At 42.9% G+C, this 17,675-nt stretch overlaps 1 protein-coding gene across 1 annotated transcript; it reads right to left on the bottom strand.

Annotated features, from left to right (window-relative positions):
* Positions 1–51: 51 nt before the first annotated feature.
* txndc15 (thioredoxin domain containing 15) lies at positions 52–17,156 on the bottom strand. The gene is made up of 6 exons (XM_083644362.1): positions 16,968–17,156; positions 16,419–16,711; positions 15,729–15,866; positions 13,588–13,751; positions 1,771–1,901; positions 52–340 (listed from the first exon to the last, which is right to left on the bottom strand). The coding sequence occupies exons 1-6, from the start codon at positions 17,068–17,070 to the stop codon at positions 144–146; spliced, it is 1,026 nt and encodes a 341-aa protein (XP_083500488.1). The 5' UTR covers positions 17,071–17,156; the 3' UTR covers positions 52–143.
* Between the last annotated feature and the right edge of the window lie 519 nt (positions 17,157–17,675).

Below are 17,675 nucleotides of genomic sequence, written 5' to 3'. Positions count from 1 at the left end.
CAAAGACAGCATGTTATCCTCACATTATGTATTTTAATCATCAAACACTTGAAACATTAACAAATAAACAGCAGTTAGTTTCAATAACAAACAAAATCATTTATCAAATAATTATATACATCCAGATGAGTTTGAGTGTGTTTTCAGTCCTGGTGCTCGTGCTCGTGTCCGGGGATGAGCCAGCGGATGCTGTCGGTGCGCAGGATGGCGTACAGCGTGAAGCCGCTGAGGAAGAGGACAGAGAAGACCAGCAGCCAGTCCATGCTCCTCACCGGGACGCCGGGCAGTGGACCCATGCGGTCCGCCTCCGTCACCTGTCTGTCCGCGCTTGCTTCAAACCCTGCAGTGCGCGCACACACACACACACACACACACACACACACACACACACACACACACACACACACACACACACACACACACACACACACACACACACACACACACACACACAGTCTGTCATGAAGTGTTGGAATACATAGTTGAGATTTGAATAAGTTTAAAGGGCAGTTTAGTGGATTGTCACTGTGTAGGTAGGTTAGTGGGCGGGGCTACATACAGTAAGGTGAATATCACCTTATGTAGCCCTGCCCACTTGACCCATTGTGTCACGACTTCGTGTTCAAAACGCAGACTGTTTTATCTGCTCAAACTAGTCTGACTCACCTGGTCAAACCTGGTCGGACTCACACATGAGTCCGACTAGGTTTATGAGTCACAGGAAGTGTAGAGACAATCAGAACATCCAATTGTCTTTACACTTCCTGTTAGTCTCTCAAGGCAGACTGTCTCTTCTACATAAGGTGAATACTGGAATATGAGTCTAATTTCTTTCTTTCAAATGCTATTATAGTTTCTGCTTTTGCTTATATTCCGCTTTTGTTTTTTTAAGTTTTGCTTGTATCGTTTTAATCCATTTCTTGTATGTAAAGCACTTTGAGTTGCATCTACTGTATGAATGGTGCATGATTTTCATGTCAAAATACACCCATCTTATCACACAAAATATCAAAGCATGGGGCTGCAACAAAGAAGAGCTTCCCATTCCCCCTAATTGAAATGCTGTACATTTGCCATTTGCTGAAATGATCATTATTTTGGTGTCTGTATGGTCATCGATAGAAAATCTTCCCCATGCACAGGAAGTGACAAATCCAAAGACCAAAGTACAAAACTTTCTCCTGAACAGCAGTGAGCGAGCGCTCTGTCCAGAGAAAGCTGGACTTGAACACAGGCAAGGTCCGTTTTAAAGTGCCACGTGCTAGGACTGAGGCTGGTGGAAGAAGTTTGTTCTATTTTGGCCCCTGGTCGTGGAACGACCTTCAGGCCCATCTTAAATTGGCCTATCTCATCTCTTTATCGAGTTTTAAACAAAAACAATCTGAAATACTCACCACTGGCTGCTCCTGCCATGACGCATAGTTTGTTACTTTCAGTTGTGTCTTTTAGTACTTTCCGCACTGATGTTTTAGCACTTTTTAGATTTGAATTTGTTTTTATTGTTCTCCTGTTTGAGTAGATGGTATTCTTAGCCTATTATGTTTGTTTGTTTTGACTTGTAATTGTATGTATTTGCTGATGATGTTGCTGTCTCTTGGCCAGGTCACCCTTGTAAAAGAGATCTTGTCTCTCAATGGGTCTGATCTGGTTAAAAAAAAAAAAAAAAAAAAAAAAAGACTCCTGGCCATCTTGACCATTTTCAGAATAGTTTTTCGATTGTTTCCTTGCAGAACCAAACATAAACACTGCTTGTCTCTACTGTTTCTCTACCTGTCTGATTAACTATGAAAGAGGTGAGTGTGTCCAGCGTCCTGTCCGTGTGGTTGAAGCGGGCCATGGGCTTCACCCCCTGGAACAGCAGGATGTTGGGCACCGCCACAGTCCCAAACCTTGTGGAGAGACTGGTGGAACACAGAGACAGACACAATACAAACCTTGTGGAGAGACTGGTGGAACACAGAGACAGACACAATACAAGATTAACTGATGACATCATAGTGTGGGTGATTGTTAGGGCTGGGCAATACACCGAAAATGTATTAAACCCGATATTTAGAACCTCTAAATGACTTAAAGGTATACTATGCAACTAGCCCCTCTAAATCATCACTTCTCACCCATTAGAATTGTGTGGTGTGTTTATGTGAAGAGACGCTGCCCCCCCCTGTGTGTATTTTCATTCTTTGTCATTGTTTTGCTGTGTTCTGTGTTATTGTGGTCGAGCGAGCCTGACAGTAAATGGAGGGACCGAGCAGAGCAAAACTGTTGAAATGCAGGGATTTAAAGGTTTTATTATTTCAAATTGTTTTTATTCGTTTTTAAACAATACAAACAAGAAAAAACAAACCCCGTGGAAGACAGACAATACAGAATAGGTGCAAGGTTGCATGATGTCATACATGTATACAATCTCCTGAATAATTGTGATGCAATGAAAACCAAGTGTAAAAAACAAACAAACAAACAAAAAAAAACAAAAACAAAAAAAAAGACAAGGAAAGGACAAGAGGGGGGTGGGAAGAGGGTAGGGTAGAGCTGTTAGGGGCTACTAATCTAAAGTTCTTGCGTCAAATTCCTTATGGTAATAATCTAAGAAGGGGTGCCAAGTCATTTCAAACTTTTCCAGAGAACCCTGGACTGTGCATCTGACTTTTTCTAGCTTAAGAAATGACATTACCTCACGAATCCAGCGTGAGTGTGATGGAGGTGTGGGCGATTTCCAGCTAAAAAGAATAAGCCGGCGAGCTAGTAATGTTGAAAAGGCCATTAGATCTGATTGATGTCTGGATATCCCACTGTTGCTAGGGGCTTAAAGGTTTTATTGATAGTTTCACAGCGGTTATGTTATAAAAGCACAAATAAGCACACACATACCTCCAATTTGGACCATCGAGGTATGAGCTCCAAACAGCTCGCAAAATGCAATGGGAAGAAGCTCATTTCTTTGTTTAGTCCACGGACTCTGCTGATCTGCTCTCAGAACATCTTAGCGGTGCTATTGGCTGGGCTGTTGCACTGTGAGCACTGAGCAATGTTATTGGCTGGGCGCTACATGCCCCCACATGGGGCTTTGCACATTTTGCCGCCTAGAAACGTCCCGAGACAGCAAAACAAATGGAAAAGCACGAAAAGCAGGCAGGGTGCAACGTCTCTCCACATAAACACACTGCCACACTATTGTATGGGTCAGAAGTAGGGGTGTCACAATATATCGTCCCACGAAATTTCGCGATAGTAAAACGTCACGATATGTATCGTTGAGATTAAATCTCATATCGAAAAAAAAAAAAAAAAAAAAAAAAAAAAATCAAAAATCAAAAAATAGACTAAGAATTAACACATTGACTGCCAGACGTTTTTTTTGCTGTAGGTAGCTTCTGCCAAGCCGTTTTTTGAGGATTATGGCTCATTTTATAAGAGCCGAGGATTCGTTTCAGCTTGGAGTTTGTGAACATACAATATCTCAAAAGTACTAATAGAATGTGTACTTTCTCTGTCTAAAAGAGTTAGTTTGTAGAGTTAGTAGTTATGTAAGCATTAGCAGTTGAATACAGCATGGTTTTAGCGTGAGAAAGAATATTCAGAGATAAACGGCTTTTTGTGAAATTGGATGGAACAGTCACTTTAACCATTCATTTTTGGCTCTCTCTCTCTCTCTCTCCCTCCCCCTCTCGCTCTCTCTCTCTCTCTCCCTCCCTCTCGCTCTCCCTCCCTCTCTCTCTCTCTCTCTCTCTCTCTCTCCCTCCCTCTCGAGTTGCTTCAACTCCTCCCTCCGTGGGCGGACAAGCTTGTCACCAGTCAGTGCTTTGCTGCTCTCCTGTGCCTGCATGTCTGCACGGCCGCTGTTTGAGGAAGTCAGGATGGATTCGCTCGTTTGGAGTTTTGGTTGAGAGAAGCTTTTGCGATTCTGGTCATATTTATGCTGCGTGTTTCAAAGTGTGTTCCTCCACCTGTAATCTATCACCCGATCATAGTAGATCGGCTGAATCTATTATGTAAATTTGCAATCCCGCATCGCCAGCAATCAGCGCGAAAAGGAGAATGGCTGGGCTGAGAATGGGGTGACAAGTTAAAAAAATGCTTTCCTTTCTCTAGCCAGGAGAGCACTGTTGCCACTTAGTGGGTCGGTGGAATGGGTTGTAAACGTTCGGTGGCTCCAATAATTATATAAGAGATGTAAAAGGCTTAGATGCACAACCCACCGTCAAAAAAAAAAAATCGATGCCAAAAACGTGTAAACACGTTGTTGGCAGGGAACAGCTGGATTCTGAAAACGTGTTCATACGTTGTTGGCAGTGAATGTGTTAAGAAACGTCTTTGTTTGTTGAAGTTCAATGTGTGGAAAGTAGTTCAGTTGAACAAGTCTCTGAAGAGACACATGAGAAGTTATACAGGAGAGAAACCATTCAATTGAGTTTCTGGCAAAACTGTTTACTTGACAGGAAAAACTGAAGATGCATAAAAAATAGATTAAGAAAAGTCTTGTTGTTTGAGTTTGAAGAAAAACTGAAGATGCATAATGAGAATTTATACTGCTGAGAAACCTTTTAGTTCAAAGTAAATCTAAGTGACGGTGTAACTAATTCTATTTCAAGATAAGCCTTATCTCCAATCTCATGTTTTTTCTAGTTGTTATTGTAATAACAATTTCCCACAACAGCATGTTTTGTATTTGTGCATTTCAAATAAAATACTACTTTTCCAGTCATATATTATCATTATTCAAGTTTAAAAAAATATTGTTAAAATCGTATCGTATCGTATCGTTATCGTGAACCCAGTATCGTGATACGTATCGTATCGTGAACTGAGTGTATCGTGACACCCCTAGTCAGAAGTGATGGTTTTGATGGAAAACTTTTGTATAAGTCTATATAGTGTTTTTAATGAAAAGTCCCATAGAATACCTTTAATCTTGCTCATGTCAATTCAATTAACTAGCGAAATACCCATCCCTGTGTGACTGGCCATTAGTTAGGGCCTTGCGACGCTCACAGAGTTGGCATGCTCTCTCTCTCTCTCTCTTCCCAGAGGGTTTTCATAGTCCTCGTCCCCTGGTGATTACAACTCAGCTCAGCTGTGGCTTACTCCACTGTGGAGCACCTGTAGGCTCCTCCACTTTGGAGCTCTCCATGGTGCTGAACCAGTCTTGAGTCATTTTGGCCACTAATTAGGCATTTTTGCCCATTTAGTTGACCCTAATTACCAAATTAAAGAAATCCGGCTCCATTTAGGTCACCCACAGGGGTGCTCTTTACACTTGCTGAAAGATTCAGCGTGAGCGCACGTAAAATGGCATAGCTGTGGCCGAACACAATTCTGCTCACTCACTCACACAGACAGACAGACAGACACTTCCCATTCTTATTACAGGATTATTGATGATTTGGTTAATGCTTTCCCCAATGCGTGTAATCATGAACTGCTCCCTTAAAAAATACTATGTCACGAGGATGACACGAGTGTCCCGGGTCGACGCCCAGCTAATATCAATATTCATCTTCAAGCTCGTATTCTCTCGTGCCTAGAGGTTAGCTGGCATATGATCCGATGTCGTAAAAAAAGAATAAACCAGACTGCCATGGGAGAGAGAGTGAGAAGCTGATAGCTCACCTAGCTCGCTGATGTGTTCTCTGGCTCAGGCAATGAGTCGGCTGCACCCGGCCAGCTCAAGCCGGTTGTGCCGATAGTGTAAAATGACGGGGCACGGAAAGTGCACCTCCGTCTCCTCTTCAGCCAAGTCCTCTGACAGGAGCGTGAACTCCCAAATACTGTTTCTGGGGCAAATTATATCCACTTGGATATGACATCACTTCCCCGCTAACACACAACTCACACCCGTCCATGACAGTCCAAAGAGAAAGGAATGAAAGAAAAATAACAATAATATCTACCACACATAATCTGGAGGGATCGAACCGTAACACGAGCAAAAACACCAATAGAGACCTTGTCAGAGAACTATGAGGGTAGTGTTAAAAAAGCGTATAAAATAAATAATCATTCATTAATCATAATCAAGATAACATTTAAGCAATAGATCACGACAGGTGGCACGACCCTTAGGTGTCGTGCTTCGAAAACACCCTTAGGTGTGGTATAATGAGCATATATCACAGTCTGAAGTGATCTATTGCTTTTATAAAATAGTTATCAATATGAAAGTATACTAAACGACTCTGATTTAAATGTGTTAAATCACTGTTTGGACCTGAGAATTACATATATTACATTACGTCATTTGGCAGATGCTTTTATCCAAAGCGACAAAGCCTCTCTGGTTCAGGTCCAAACAGCTCACCTTCCTATCAACTCTCCATTAACGGCCCAAAGTACACACAGTGAGTGCTCTAACTGTGGTATATTTGCTGTGGTTGTATATGCTAAATATACCACAGCTGTGAGCCAATCAGATTGCTTGATTTGAGAGAGCCGTTTTATAATTTGAAATAATCGTATTGATATTGGTCATATCAACCAGCCCTAGTGGATGACAATGCAATTTAGGTATCAGCTCTTTCCTTGTGCAATATACATTGGGGTTTATTGACATTTTAGCAGTTTTGTTAAGAGATACTCAACACTTTTTCCACTTTTCTCTGCTGAAAATCAATATATATTGGAAATTAGCTGTGTTCTTGATGAATCCAGGTCAAAGTCCTGACATTTACTGTAAAACTGAGTAATTCCTCATCTCTTCTCACATACTTATGCAGTACCATACAATCCAAAAAGGCAAAAAGTAGACTCACATTTCCCTCTCGTTCTATTGGCAGAGCTCTTGATCAGTGACGTAGCTTGATCAGTGACGTCACCAAACCCAGCCCGCCCATCTCTCGTGCCTAGGCCCCTCCCAGCCAAAGTTTATAAAAGTGCCTGCACACCAGGCTGGGCCTATGGAGTGTGGATAATTGTTGAATAGAGAGAGAGAGAGATTTGTGGAGTGTTCTGATTAGAGTGCATTAGAGATGCGCGGGCCGCAGTTATAACCGCACTGACCGCGGATATCCCGCCCCGCCATAAAAATAAACATTCTGATTAACTCATTGAGTGCCAATGACGACAATCGTCGTCAATTTGAATACTAACGTAGAGTGCCAATGACGACGATTGTCGTCAATTGCGTTTTTTGACGGTGGGACGTGGATCAATGCCTAATACAGTGATTCCCAACCTGTGGTCCGCGGCCCCCTGGTGGGCCGCGAAGGTATTGCAAGTGGGCCGCCAAATCATTTCCAAAAAAGTATGATTTTTGAAAAAGAAAAAAAAAAAAAAAAAAATCAATTTTTTTTTGAAAGATTTTGAAAAATCATACTTGAAAAAGTATGATTTTTGTTTCTTTGATGTTATTGCTTTTGCTTGAATTGAAGTTTCATCTTTACATCATCTTTATATTGGGTTTGTGATTATTTGTAACCCTATCGATTTAATGGGCTTTCTTCTGATATTTGGATTTTGTTTGGATCTGATATTGGATGTCAAATTGTTATGAGAATGCATTTTTCCATTGTTGAAGGATACCGTTATTTATTAATCATTTGTTAATTAGCCTGTTACAGACAGCCCCTTGCTTGTCATTTCTGACATCTGTGTGGTGCTGATGGACAGCTCCTTGAATGATTGGTGTGCAGGGCTCCAAAGTGCGACCTATTAGGTCGCATGTGCCACCTAATTTCAAAATGTGCGAGTTAATTTGCAATCAGGTCGCACTCGTGCGACTTGGGAGAATGAGAGAGGATAATATTTTTTCCCCCCCCAACCAATCGCCTGCTTCAGATCGCATCTTTCTGTCCCCTCTGCTCCCCGTCTGCCTGCGCGTGCCTCTGTGCTGCAAGACAGCGGTTACGTCACTCACTCACAATACACACACCGGGTAGTGGCGAAAAAGTGTTTGGAAGTTGCACTCTCTCTATAGCGAAAGCAGCTTGGGCGAGAACAAACAGCAGAGCAGCTAACATGGCGTCGCCTGTCTGGCAATTTTACAACTTGTTGCCGTTTGCATTGTGTGCTCAAAGGAGATACCGCATGGGCGAATGTGACAATCCGCCAGGAGAATGGATATCACTTTGTAGTTAGTCAAACTCAGGCATGCGCTGCGCTGCGCACGGAGGGAAGAGGCGCAACAGAGTGAAGCCTGCCCTGTACCCCGCGGCCTCTCACCAGGCAAGACCGCGGCTTCACCAAACACCCTGCGGCCTAGCGGAGCGCTGCAGCTCAACTAACTACAGGAGCTTGCTGAGCAGCGGACTTTTTTCACTCTGAAAACAATTGAAACCACCGCCACGACTTTATTTCACCAGAGGCGAAGTCAGCAACACAAAGACTGATGGAAATAACAGTCAGCAACGACAGCAAGAAACGAAAAGAAATAAATGCAAAGCTAATGGAATTCATATGTCTTGATCAGCAGCCGCTGTCTGTTGTGGAAGACCTCGGGTTCAAACGCCTCATATCCTGCTTGGATCCACGTTACACGCTGCCAGGACGTAAATATTTAACTGACGTTTGCGGAATTATACCAAATTGTTTACAAGCACATCGAGAGCCTTATGAAAGACAACACCACGTCAATCAGCTTCACGACTGACATTTGGAGTTCGAGTGTCTGTCCTATGTCCATGCTGAGCCTAACTGCGCAGTTTATTGATGAAAAGTTCGACCTGAACAAAGTTGTACTTCACTCACAAGAGTTTTCTGGGTCACACACCGCGGAGGCTATCGCTGCAGCTTTCACAGACATGTTCCAAGCTGTGTTGGTGCACATGTTGTGTACATAGTATTATATTTTTTGTTTTATAAGACTATTTATTTTTCCACAGGAAAGTTACAGTATACAGTCTACTCTGTAATAAATAATAATAAAACGGTTGCCAACTCATGATACTTTCTCATCTCCTAATTTTAATACTTAATATACAATGTCGATGTTGTTAAGAATAATTAAATATATGAATAATGCGACACAATAAATAGAAGGCTTGAATTGATGGATTTGACGCGGTGATCGGTGATCGGCCATATCGGGATCGGCAGATACTGCTTCCAGTGATCGGTGATCGGTGATCGGCCTCAAAAAAGCTGATCGGAGCATCTCTACGTATTAGTGTTGAGGGTCCAGCACTGGAGGACTATGATGCCAGGCAGGATGTTAAGGTGTGGTTCTCCAAGGGAAAGGCCCCCAGGAGGCCTAACTTTAAGAGTTGGCCAGTGTCCATGCAGGCCAGGACTGATTCCAGTCTTTGGATCTCATAGAAATGGCAGCATCACAGGCAATCTACAGGCTCACAGTTAGCTGTAAGCTCTAGATTGTCTGTTTTGGTGCTGACATGCTGCCATAGAACACATGTTGAATGTGATCCAAAACACAGTGAGTAAATGTATGCTGCTGTTTATGTTTATTGTAAGTTGTGCAGTTTTATTGACTGGAGCTTATTTGAACTGAATGTGTTAATGCTGCTGTGGTCAGGTGGAGTGTCACTTTAAGTTGGCTGTTGCACTGTTGGATAAGTTGAGGATGCTGTCTGTGCTGTGGAAACACTCAGAATCGACTTGTCTGTTTCTCTCTACCTCCTCATCTCCTCCGCCATCTCCAGCACTAGTTCCTCATGTCATTACATGATGTATGTTATTTTATGGTTTGATTTTATTATTCATATAAGAAGACCTTGTGTCAACTGCTCATGCAGTGTTTAATCAATCGATTAAAACATTTGATAAATGTCAAGTTTGAGTCATAGTCAATTTTTACATCAGATCACGGCAATACTACGGTATTTGGAATATAAATGTATCATCGGCATCATGGCATGAAAAGGTTATGTGTTAATTGTCACACGGTAAAAAAATATGGTGCTACCTAATTTATTTTTGTGCTACCTAATGAAACAGTAGGTAGCACTAGTGCTACCTGGAAAAAAACGAGTTTGGAGCCCTGTTGGTGTGTGTGTGTGTGTGTGTGTGTGTGTGTGTGTGTGTGTGTGTGTGTGTGTGTGTGTGTCTGTGTGTGTGTGTGTGTGCGTGTGTGTGTGTATGTGTGTGTGTGTGTGGACAGCTCCTTGAAAACTGTAATACTGAAGGTGTTGCAACATGTTACAGGTGCTGTGTTAGTGACTGTGGAGCTTCCAACATGTTTCTCCTGTATTCAGTTCAGTCCTTTATGTTCAATTTTCAATAAAAAAGTGCTCTGAGAACGCATTATATGGCCTTTGTATTTATGGGGTCGGAGGTGGGCCGCGAACATTTTTGAGACATAAAAGTGGGCCCTGAGTTGGAAAAGGTTGGGAACCACTGGCCTAATACATCTCCTGTAAAATTTTGGGGCATGTTGAATGTGTATAACCTATTTTACCGACCCATTAGGTGGCGACAGTGCTCTCCAGATTAGAGAAAGTTGAGTAAAAACAGCAGAAAAAGCCGTGATGAAACCATTTTCATGAGAATGGTTTGGCTTTTCGCTGTCGCGCTGGGAGCCGGCGCACAACGGTGGGGGCCTCCGAAAATAGACTGGGTGCAGCACACTTTGAAACGCGCAGCAGAAAGCCCAGAATCGGATGCAGCTTCATCCCAGCTCACAACCGAAACCCCAGAAACGAGCGAGCCCGATCCAGACTCCCCCGACGAGCGGCCGCCATCCGAACGTGGATCCGCAAGCAGCAGAGACTCGCCTGACAAGCAGCAGAGCGAGCAGAGCCACCAGAGACACACCCACGGAGGAGGAGTTTGCAGTAGAGGGGGGTGGGGGTGCTGTTTATTGAAGGAAATTACTGTTCAGATGTTTCAGGTCAGAAAATATTAGCTTCAGAGTCAGTGATTTGCTTGAAATGCTTCATTTCACAAAAGGCTCATTATCTGAGCTTCTAGATGGAAACGCCTGTTTTTGCTGTTTTTGACCTATCTTCTCCGGCTGATAACTAAAGAACGGAAAATGATATCAATAAACTTTTTTTTGCTGCTGATACAATAGAGTCTCATCGTTCTTTGTGCGTGTTCGGTGTTTACATAGTAATATCACACAATATTCTGTGGGCCTCGAGAAATCACTGAGAACGCTCTGAAACTCTGGCACTGGGAGCGTCCGTTCTCCAAAAGTGGCTGGCACTCAATGAGTTAATAGCGGATGGGTTGCGGGCGGTTGAAACGATGTATCATTAATGAGGAAAAATAATATTAATTACATTCTCTAGTCTATGAACGTATTTTAAGCTACATTTTTCGTCAGGCACATTCTTACTCGCCTATTGTAGATCCCCCAAAGGACCCACGGCAGTAAACAAAACAATAGCCATGTGCTAGGTCGCTAGGCTCCACTTTTGGTCCATATATGGTCAATGATGTCACCCAATGATGTCACCCTTCAAACACGTCTCCGCTGAAGACGGGTTTGAAGAGAAGACGCGTTCGTATTTCCCCATACAATGAGGCAATCCAGTAAACTAAACTTAAAGCTATAGCGTTAGCCGAGTAAACTACATGAGGGCAAGTGGTGGACTGGACATAATACAGTATGGAAGTTTATTTGGAGTCTTGGACTGCAGCGATCACACCAACGGCAGCAGAAATCGAAGGTTCGCTCCTTTTATAGCGTTGTGAAATGTCGGGTGCACTGCGGGCACGGATCTATAAATAGTATGAAATAATTTGTGTTTCATGCATACACGCGGATTAGGATGGCATAAAAGCTCATCCGCGCATCTCAAGAGTGCATAGTGTAAATTGTAGTATTTAGTAGTTTAAGTTTAGTTTTAGAGTACTTCAGATAGCCTAGGTTGTGTTTGTTTGTAAAAAAAAGAAAAAAAAAATGTTCGTCTGTTTGCATAGGTATGTGATAGGGGTGCACCGATTGCAATTTTGTTGGCCGGTTCCGATCTCCGATTTTTGAATACCGGTAGTCTGATTTGCCGATACCGATTTTTGCCGATTCCGATTTTCTTTCTAAGAACAATAATTGACAGCTTACACAAACATTTTTGTAACTTTGTTTGAAAATTAAGATTCATATAACAATTCTTATCATTTGTATTAAGTAGGACCATCTCACTCAAACACATCTGAAAATAAAAGTGTTCCAGGTTACTGGACAGAGCTTTTTTGTGCAAATATAATGAATACAAAATTTAATAAAATCCAATAGCCTATATCCCACAGCTATCATGCATTTACTTTTCCAAAAGAAAACAGGTGCAACAGAACATCAAAATGTGATCCATGGACAAGGAGTTTATAGCCTGGCTCCAGACCAGTCCTTTTGAGTAAAAGGGGAAAAGAGTTTATGAGTTACAGTAACGATCTTCAGTCTGAATATCAGGCGGAGTTTACACACAGTCCGAAATTTCGTATGCGTTTTATTTTTATTTTTATCTGCCATCCGAAAAAAGATCGTCACGCACAGAAAACCTTGCACACTTGAGTCCGATGCATTTTTATTATTATGTCCGTCGTTCTATTTCAAATACGAAACAAATAGTCTCTCCTGTATCCACGTTACAACATGACTGACAGGCTGAGGCAGCAGCGGTGATGTGGAATGGAGAAGGCAGGTCGGGGAATGGTTATCATACTGGACACAATGCTCACGTTCACCTCGCCAAGCCGGCTGTGCGCGGTGGCGGGTTGCTGGAGCACCGCTTCCCAGGGAGAGAGAGCAGAGAGAGAGGGGCCAGTGAGGTGAAGCGAGCCGCTTAGACTGGACTCCAGCCGAGCGGGACTCGACCGCACCTCTGTCTCCACGGCTTATTTTCGACTTGCAGGTGTGACAAACTACGAGCTTTGTCTTCTTCACTGACAGTGAAAAAATTCCACAACGAGGAAGGTATGCTGGCGTGTGTGGTGTGGTGGCTGCCTGTCTCGGTGCTCTTTGGGGTGCGCGCACATCATGTGAAAAAGGGGGGGAGCCAACCGGCACACAGAATCGGCTATGTAGACTGACCGGCGCAGGTCACCGGTCACGGCCGATCAGCTGAAAATCGGCCATTTCCGGTCACGTGCCGATCGATCTGTGCATCTCTAGTATGTAAGAGATTGGTTTTACAGTAAATGTCAGGACTTTGACCTGGATTCATCAAGAACACAGCTAATTTCCAATATATATTGATTTTCAGCAGAAAAAGTGGAAAAAGTGTTGAGTATCTCTTTGTAGTATTTAGTAGTTTAGGCTTAGGTTTAGTTTTAGAGTATGTCAGATAGCCTAGGTTGTGTTTGTTTGTAAAAATCTAAATAAATGTTTGTCTGTTTGTTGAGTTGAGTTTAGTGTCCAGGGACAGGTTAGGGATAGTCATGGGTCGAAAGTGTTGTGTTCCCGGGTGCAAAACTGAAGCTACACCGGTGTTCAGTTCATCAGTTTCTCGGCTGGTTAGAATGCATTGCAAAACTTCGGCCAACGCTAATTAGCCGACTCCTGTCTGTCAATTTGCCAGCCCCACAAAAGCTCATCCTATCCAAATGTGGAGTTGGCGGATTCGAAAGCCTGAAAACTCCCTGCCCTTTTTTGAAAAACTGACATGATGAAGTCTGATCGAACGCTCTGGTTTAATGGGGTTGCATATCTCTTTAAAAAGTATGATATTTGCAAATACATTAGCGACCACTTACCTGCTGTGCTGAGAGGCATCCAGCGCCAGGAAGTGCATGCTGGGGAAGACCCGGGGCAGGGCGTTGAAGTGCGGGGCCAGACTGGCTGAGAACTGACACCAGGTGGTGAAGAACAAAACCACAGAACACTCAGTGCTGTTGGCATTCAGGAACTCCATCAAGTCCTGCAGGAAGTGAGGAATAAGGATGCAGATTGAAGGCTTGGTTCAGATTTTTTAAAGGAAAGTAGGCAATGCGCTAATAGTCCTGGTCTGGACTGTATTACTGTAACTATGGGAACAACAATGATTAAAGGAGGACTTAGATGTTTTTCAACCAGCTTTATCATTATAATGTTAGTAGTACGTGCAAATGAACAAAGTCTAAGTTCCCTCCATCTAGCCTGCACCAAGAGCTCCCAGTTTATTCGCAGGCACTTCCGTCTCCTCGTCATTTGGAGACAGACCTGAACAGATGTTCTGCTTTGAACCACACATTTGTTTTTGCAAAAAAAGAAAAGAAGAAAAGAAAATGTATGCGTGCATGTGACGAACGGGGATCTCCCGGTGCAGGAAAAATGGAGGGAAGGTAGACATTGTTCATCTGCATGATATACTACTGACATTGTAATGATAGAAAGCTGGTTGAAAAGCGGCAAAGCCCTCCTTTAAGCTTGATGCAAATGGTAGGTATTGTATCACTAGACATCGATTCCTAGGCTCGCCTGCTGTGCGGACTTACTAGCTTGGTCGCTGCCTGGCCTCGCCCGCCCTGCAGCTCGCCGAGCTGGCCCTGCAGCTCACATCCGCAGCCCGGCCGCTGCGTGGCCTCGCTCGCAGCTCAGCTGCTGCGTGGCCTCACCTACTCTATTGGCATGCGCAGTGCACATTTGCTCAACTTTGCATCATGATGACATCACTCACTGATGACATCACAATGATGTCACAATGGCATCACTGATGATGTCACAATGCCTATTACAGCATCAGTGCCTATGACATCATCAGTGATGTCATGAGATAATTATACTCTTATGACATCATCAGTGCCTATGACATCATCAGTGCACATCAGTACATTCAATGTAAACTCTTATTTAACTCCGACTTTAAATTGATGTAAATCCACTGCCTATTTAACGTCTATTTAACTCAGTCTGTAAATCTCATGTAAATCCAACGTAAATTCATATTTATCATCCACAGAACACGTCACCACTCATGTACATATAATATATATTTACTCGATTTGATTGCACTTGCAACTTTGTGATTGTCTTTAGTTATCTTCCTACTTCTTATCTCTGTATATTGATGTGACCGCTACGCCGCATACAGACACTAAGACAAATTCCTCGTATGTAACTTGCATACTGTGGCAATAAAAGTGATTCTGATTCTGATTGATCAGTGATGTCATAATAAGATGAATTTGCTCTTATGACATCACTATGACATCATCAGTGGGACAAACATTTTAACAGACAGAGATTGCCCACTTGCCCCTTTTATAGATATAATATAGATAGATAGCTAGATTAGCATCACCCAAGTACATCTTTTGTTCCATTCCTTGTTTACATCCCTTTTGTAAAGCGCTTTGTAAACTCTGCTTTTACATACAGTATAGTAGGCAGCACTTTGCAGTACTGTGAGTACATTATTTAGAACCGTCGGCCCCAGTAGGAACCAAACTCCAGTGTTAGTGCCTTCCTGTACTATACTGCAACCTTCATGAATACTAACCTCGCGTCACCATGCTCTTCGCGAGGAGAAGAGCCTGGTTCCCATTACACTTGAATTACACCTCTCGGCGTGGTTCTGGCATAGACCCCGCCCAGCTTCAGCGGAACCAGAATTGTAAACCGGATATGTGCCACATTTTTATCGTTCCCCTGTTGAAACTTTGATTCGAGTTGTGTAGGCTAACTAGTCGCCACGAATGAAACTAGTCGCCACGAATGGCAACGGTGGTGGCAATGCCATATTGCAGCAACCTTTGTTTTAAAACATTTATGTACCATGTACATTTTTAGTCACCTCTAACTAACGTTAGCTACACAGAAGATTTTTCTGGCGCACACGCAGATTCTGGTTCCTGCCATTGCGCATTGGTCACACACCCAGGTCCCGAAACATAACGGCTCCAGACTACATGAATACCTGTGAAACGTTGAGGACCTGCACAGTGAAGCTGTCCATCCCTGTGATGTTCCTCTTATCACACGACACCTTGTACGTCTTAGCAGTCTCGGTCGAGTTCTGCTCCTCGGTTGTCACATACACCATGTCCAAAGTCACCTAGGAACAGAAACCAAGGGGGTGTCAGCTGCTGTGCATAACACTAGTCTTTGCATTCATTAAATGTAATAAACTATTTACACTGAAGGCTTCTTCTACATGGGTCCAGAATCAGTGGTCAGAATGAATGAGTCTAGTGAGCACAACATAGAAAATCTGATCAAACTATAAAACCTACGCCAATAAAAAAAAAACTATACAGGTCATTCTCAACTAGTGGAGCTATTTGTATTTTCCTACAATTACTTAATGTCAGCACTCGACAAACATCTACAGCAACTGTGGCACTTGACTTTCCTTTAATCACACTGTCTTGTTTGTCATCTTTCTTATCCACTTGCCACGTTGGTTGGTGGTTTCAAGGATTCACCAGCCACTTAAATTCTTAACCAGATATTTATATTTTAGTAAAAAGGACAATGGATGATTGTCCGTCAGAAGGTGTGGTAAAGTCACATTTACCAGCTACAGCCAACATTTACCAGCTTTTCAGTGAAGGTGAGTGAGTGTTAATTCCCCACCCTTCCCATTAATAGTCTTCTGGTAGACAACCTGCTCTGATGACTCTGAGTTAGGACGTGAAGGACACCAATCACGATCACAAGGCGGTAAGAAAGACGTCCAGTCAGGCGACTGGAAGTCTTTCACATTTTTGGGGAAGAGGGCCTCGATATCGGACGGGTCGATGGGAGTTTCGGTCCCCATCACTGCATCTGCAATCTCAGCTGTCTTGAACTGCCTCTTTGGCATAGACTCCAGGTCTTCTGTCTCCACAAACTTGGGGCTGTTCTCCAAGTCGAGGGCCACATCCTCTGACAGCTTGAACTCTGGTAGTTCGTCATTCTCTGTGGAAGCAATGGAGACATGTATCAGGCTCTGAAAAATTATTCTCCCCGTGGGAGTTCCTTAATAACTGACGTCGACAGCCATGACAAACACCAGCCAACAGTTCCCTTTGCATTGCCAGCTTGGAAATTTGGTACTGGCAGTAACTGAAATGACGGGGTAACATTAGCCATCCAGTGTTGTATTCGCAATGATCCTTCCTGCGCTGGTACAGCAAGCGAGACTAGCTAGCAAGCGGCTGTCAGTCTGTCTTACCTTGTGAATGTGCTATCACCGACGAAAAACTCAAGCTATCAGAAAAATACAACATAAATAATACGGCGTACATAAGATGGAGTTTATCTAAAAATACCGTCATATTGTAAAAGTGTATATACAAGTACTATTTGTTTGTTGTTGTTTTGTTATCTGAAGCTAAGAAATCATTATATCTGCATCTTAGGAACGAATGGCTGCGCCATCGGAAGAATTAGCTATCCGCACCACTAGACTTGGCCTTCCGGGTCGCGATATTCTGATGACCCGCCTCTCTCTGCCTCTGGTTGGCCTAGCGTCAAATGTTAATCCAATCACAGTCTGTGGGGTCAGACTCAGTGGATCAGACAGCAGTTTTGCTTGCTCAAGGGTGATATAAAAACAGGGTCAATGCATTACAGTGGACTTTCAGCTCATTGTAACACAAGAGTGACATGTAGCCTATTTGAATTGAAATATAAATCAAAACAAGATTAAAACAATAAATCGAAACAAGGTGATGCAATTTAGAATGACAAGAAAAAAATGCACATTCATATGTATGTGCATTGTGCAATAGGCTATAGTAGGCCTAAATAACTCAAGTTACTATACGGTTTGCAATTGTAACGTTCAATATAGCGTTAATAAAGTAAGATTTCACACATAACCTTTTGATTCTATGTGCTGCCATCTGCCATCTCATGCTTGTTGATTTAATGATTGTTT

The sequence above is a fragment of the Poromitra crassiceps genome (genome assembly GCF_964638095.1).
Source record: "Poromitra crassiceps genome assembly, chromosome: 1".
Lineage (NCBI taxonomy): Eukaryota > Metazoa > Chordata > Actinopteri > Beryciformes > Melamphaidae > Poromitra > Poromitra crassiceps.
This window is presented reverse-complemented; position numbering and strand designations above follow the sequence as displayed.

Excerpts from the sequence above, each read along its gene's own strand:
- txndc15 (XM_083644362.1), bottom strand. The coding sequence starts at position 17,070 with ATGACGGTATTTTTAGATAAACTCCATCTTATGTACGCCGTATTATTT. Across the intron at positions 1,902-13,587 it reads GATGCCTCTCAGCACAGCAG|TCTCTCCACAAGGTTTGGGA; the intron begins GTAAGTGGTCGC and ends GTGTTCCACCAG. Across the intron at positions 341-1,770 it reads TTTCATAGTTAATCAGACAG|GGTTTGAAGCAAGCGCGGAC; the intron begins GTAGAGAAACAG and ends CGCGCACTGCAG.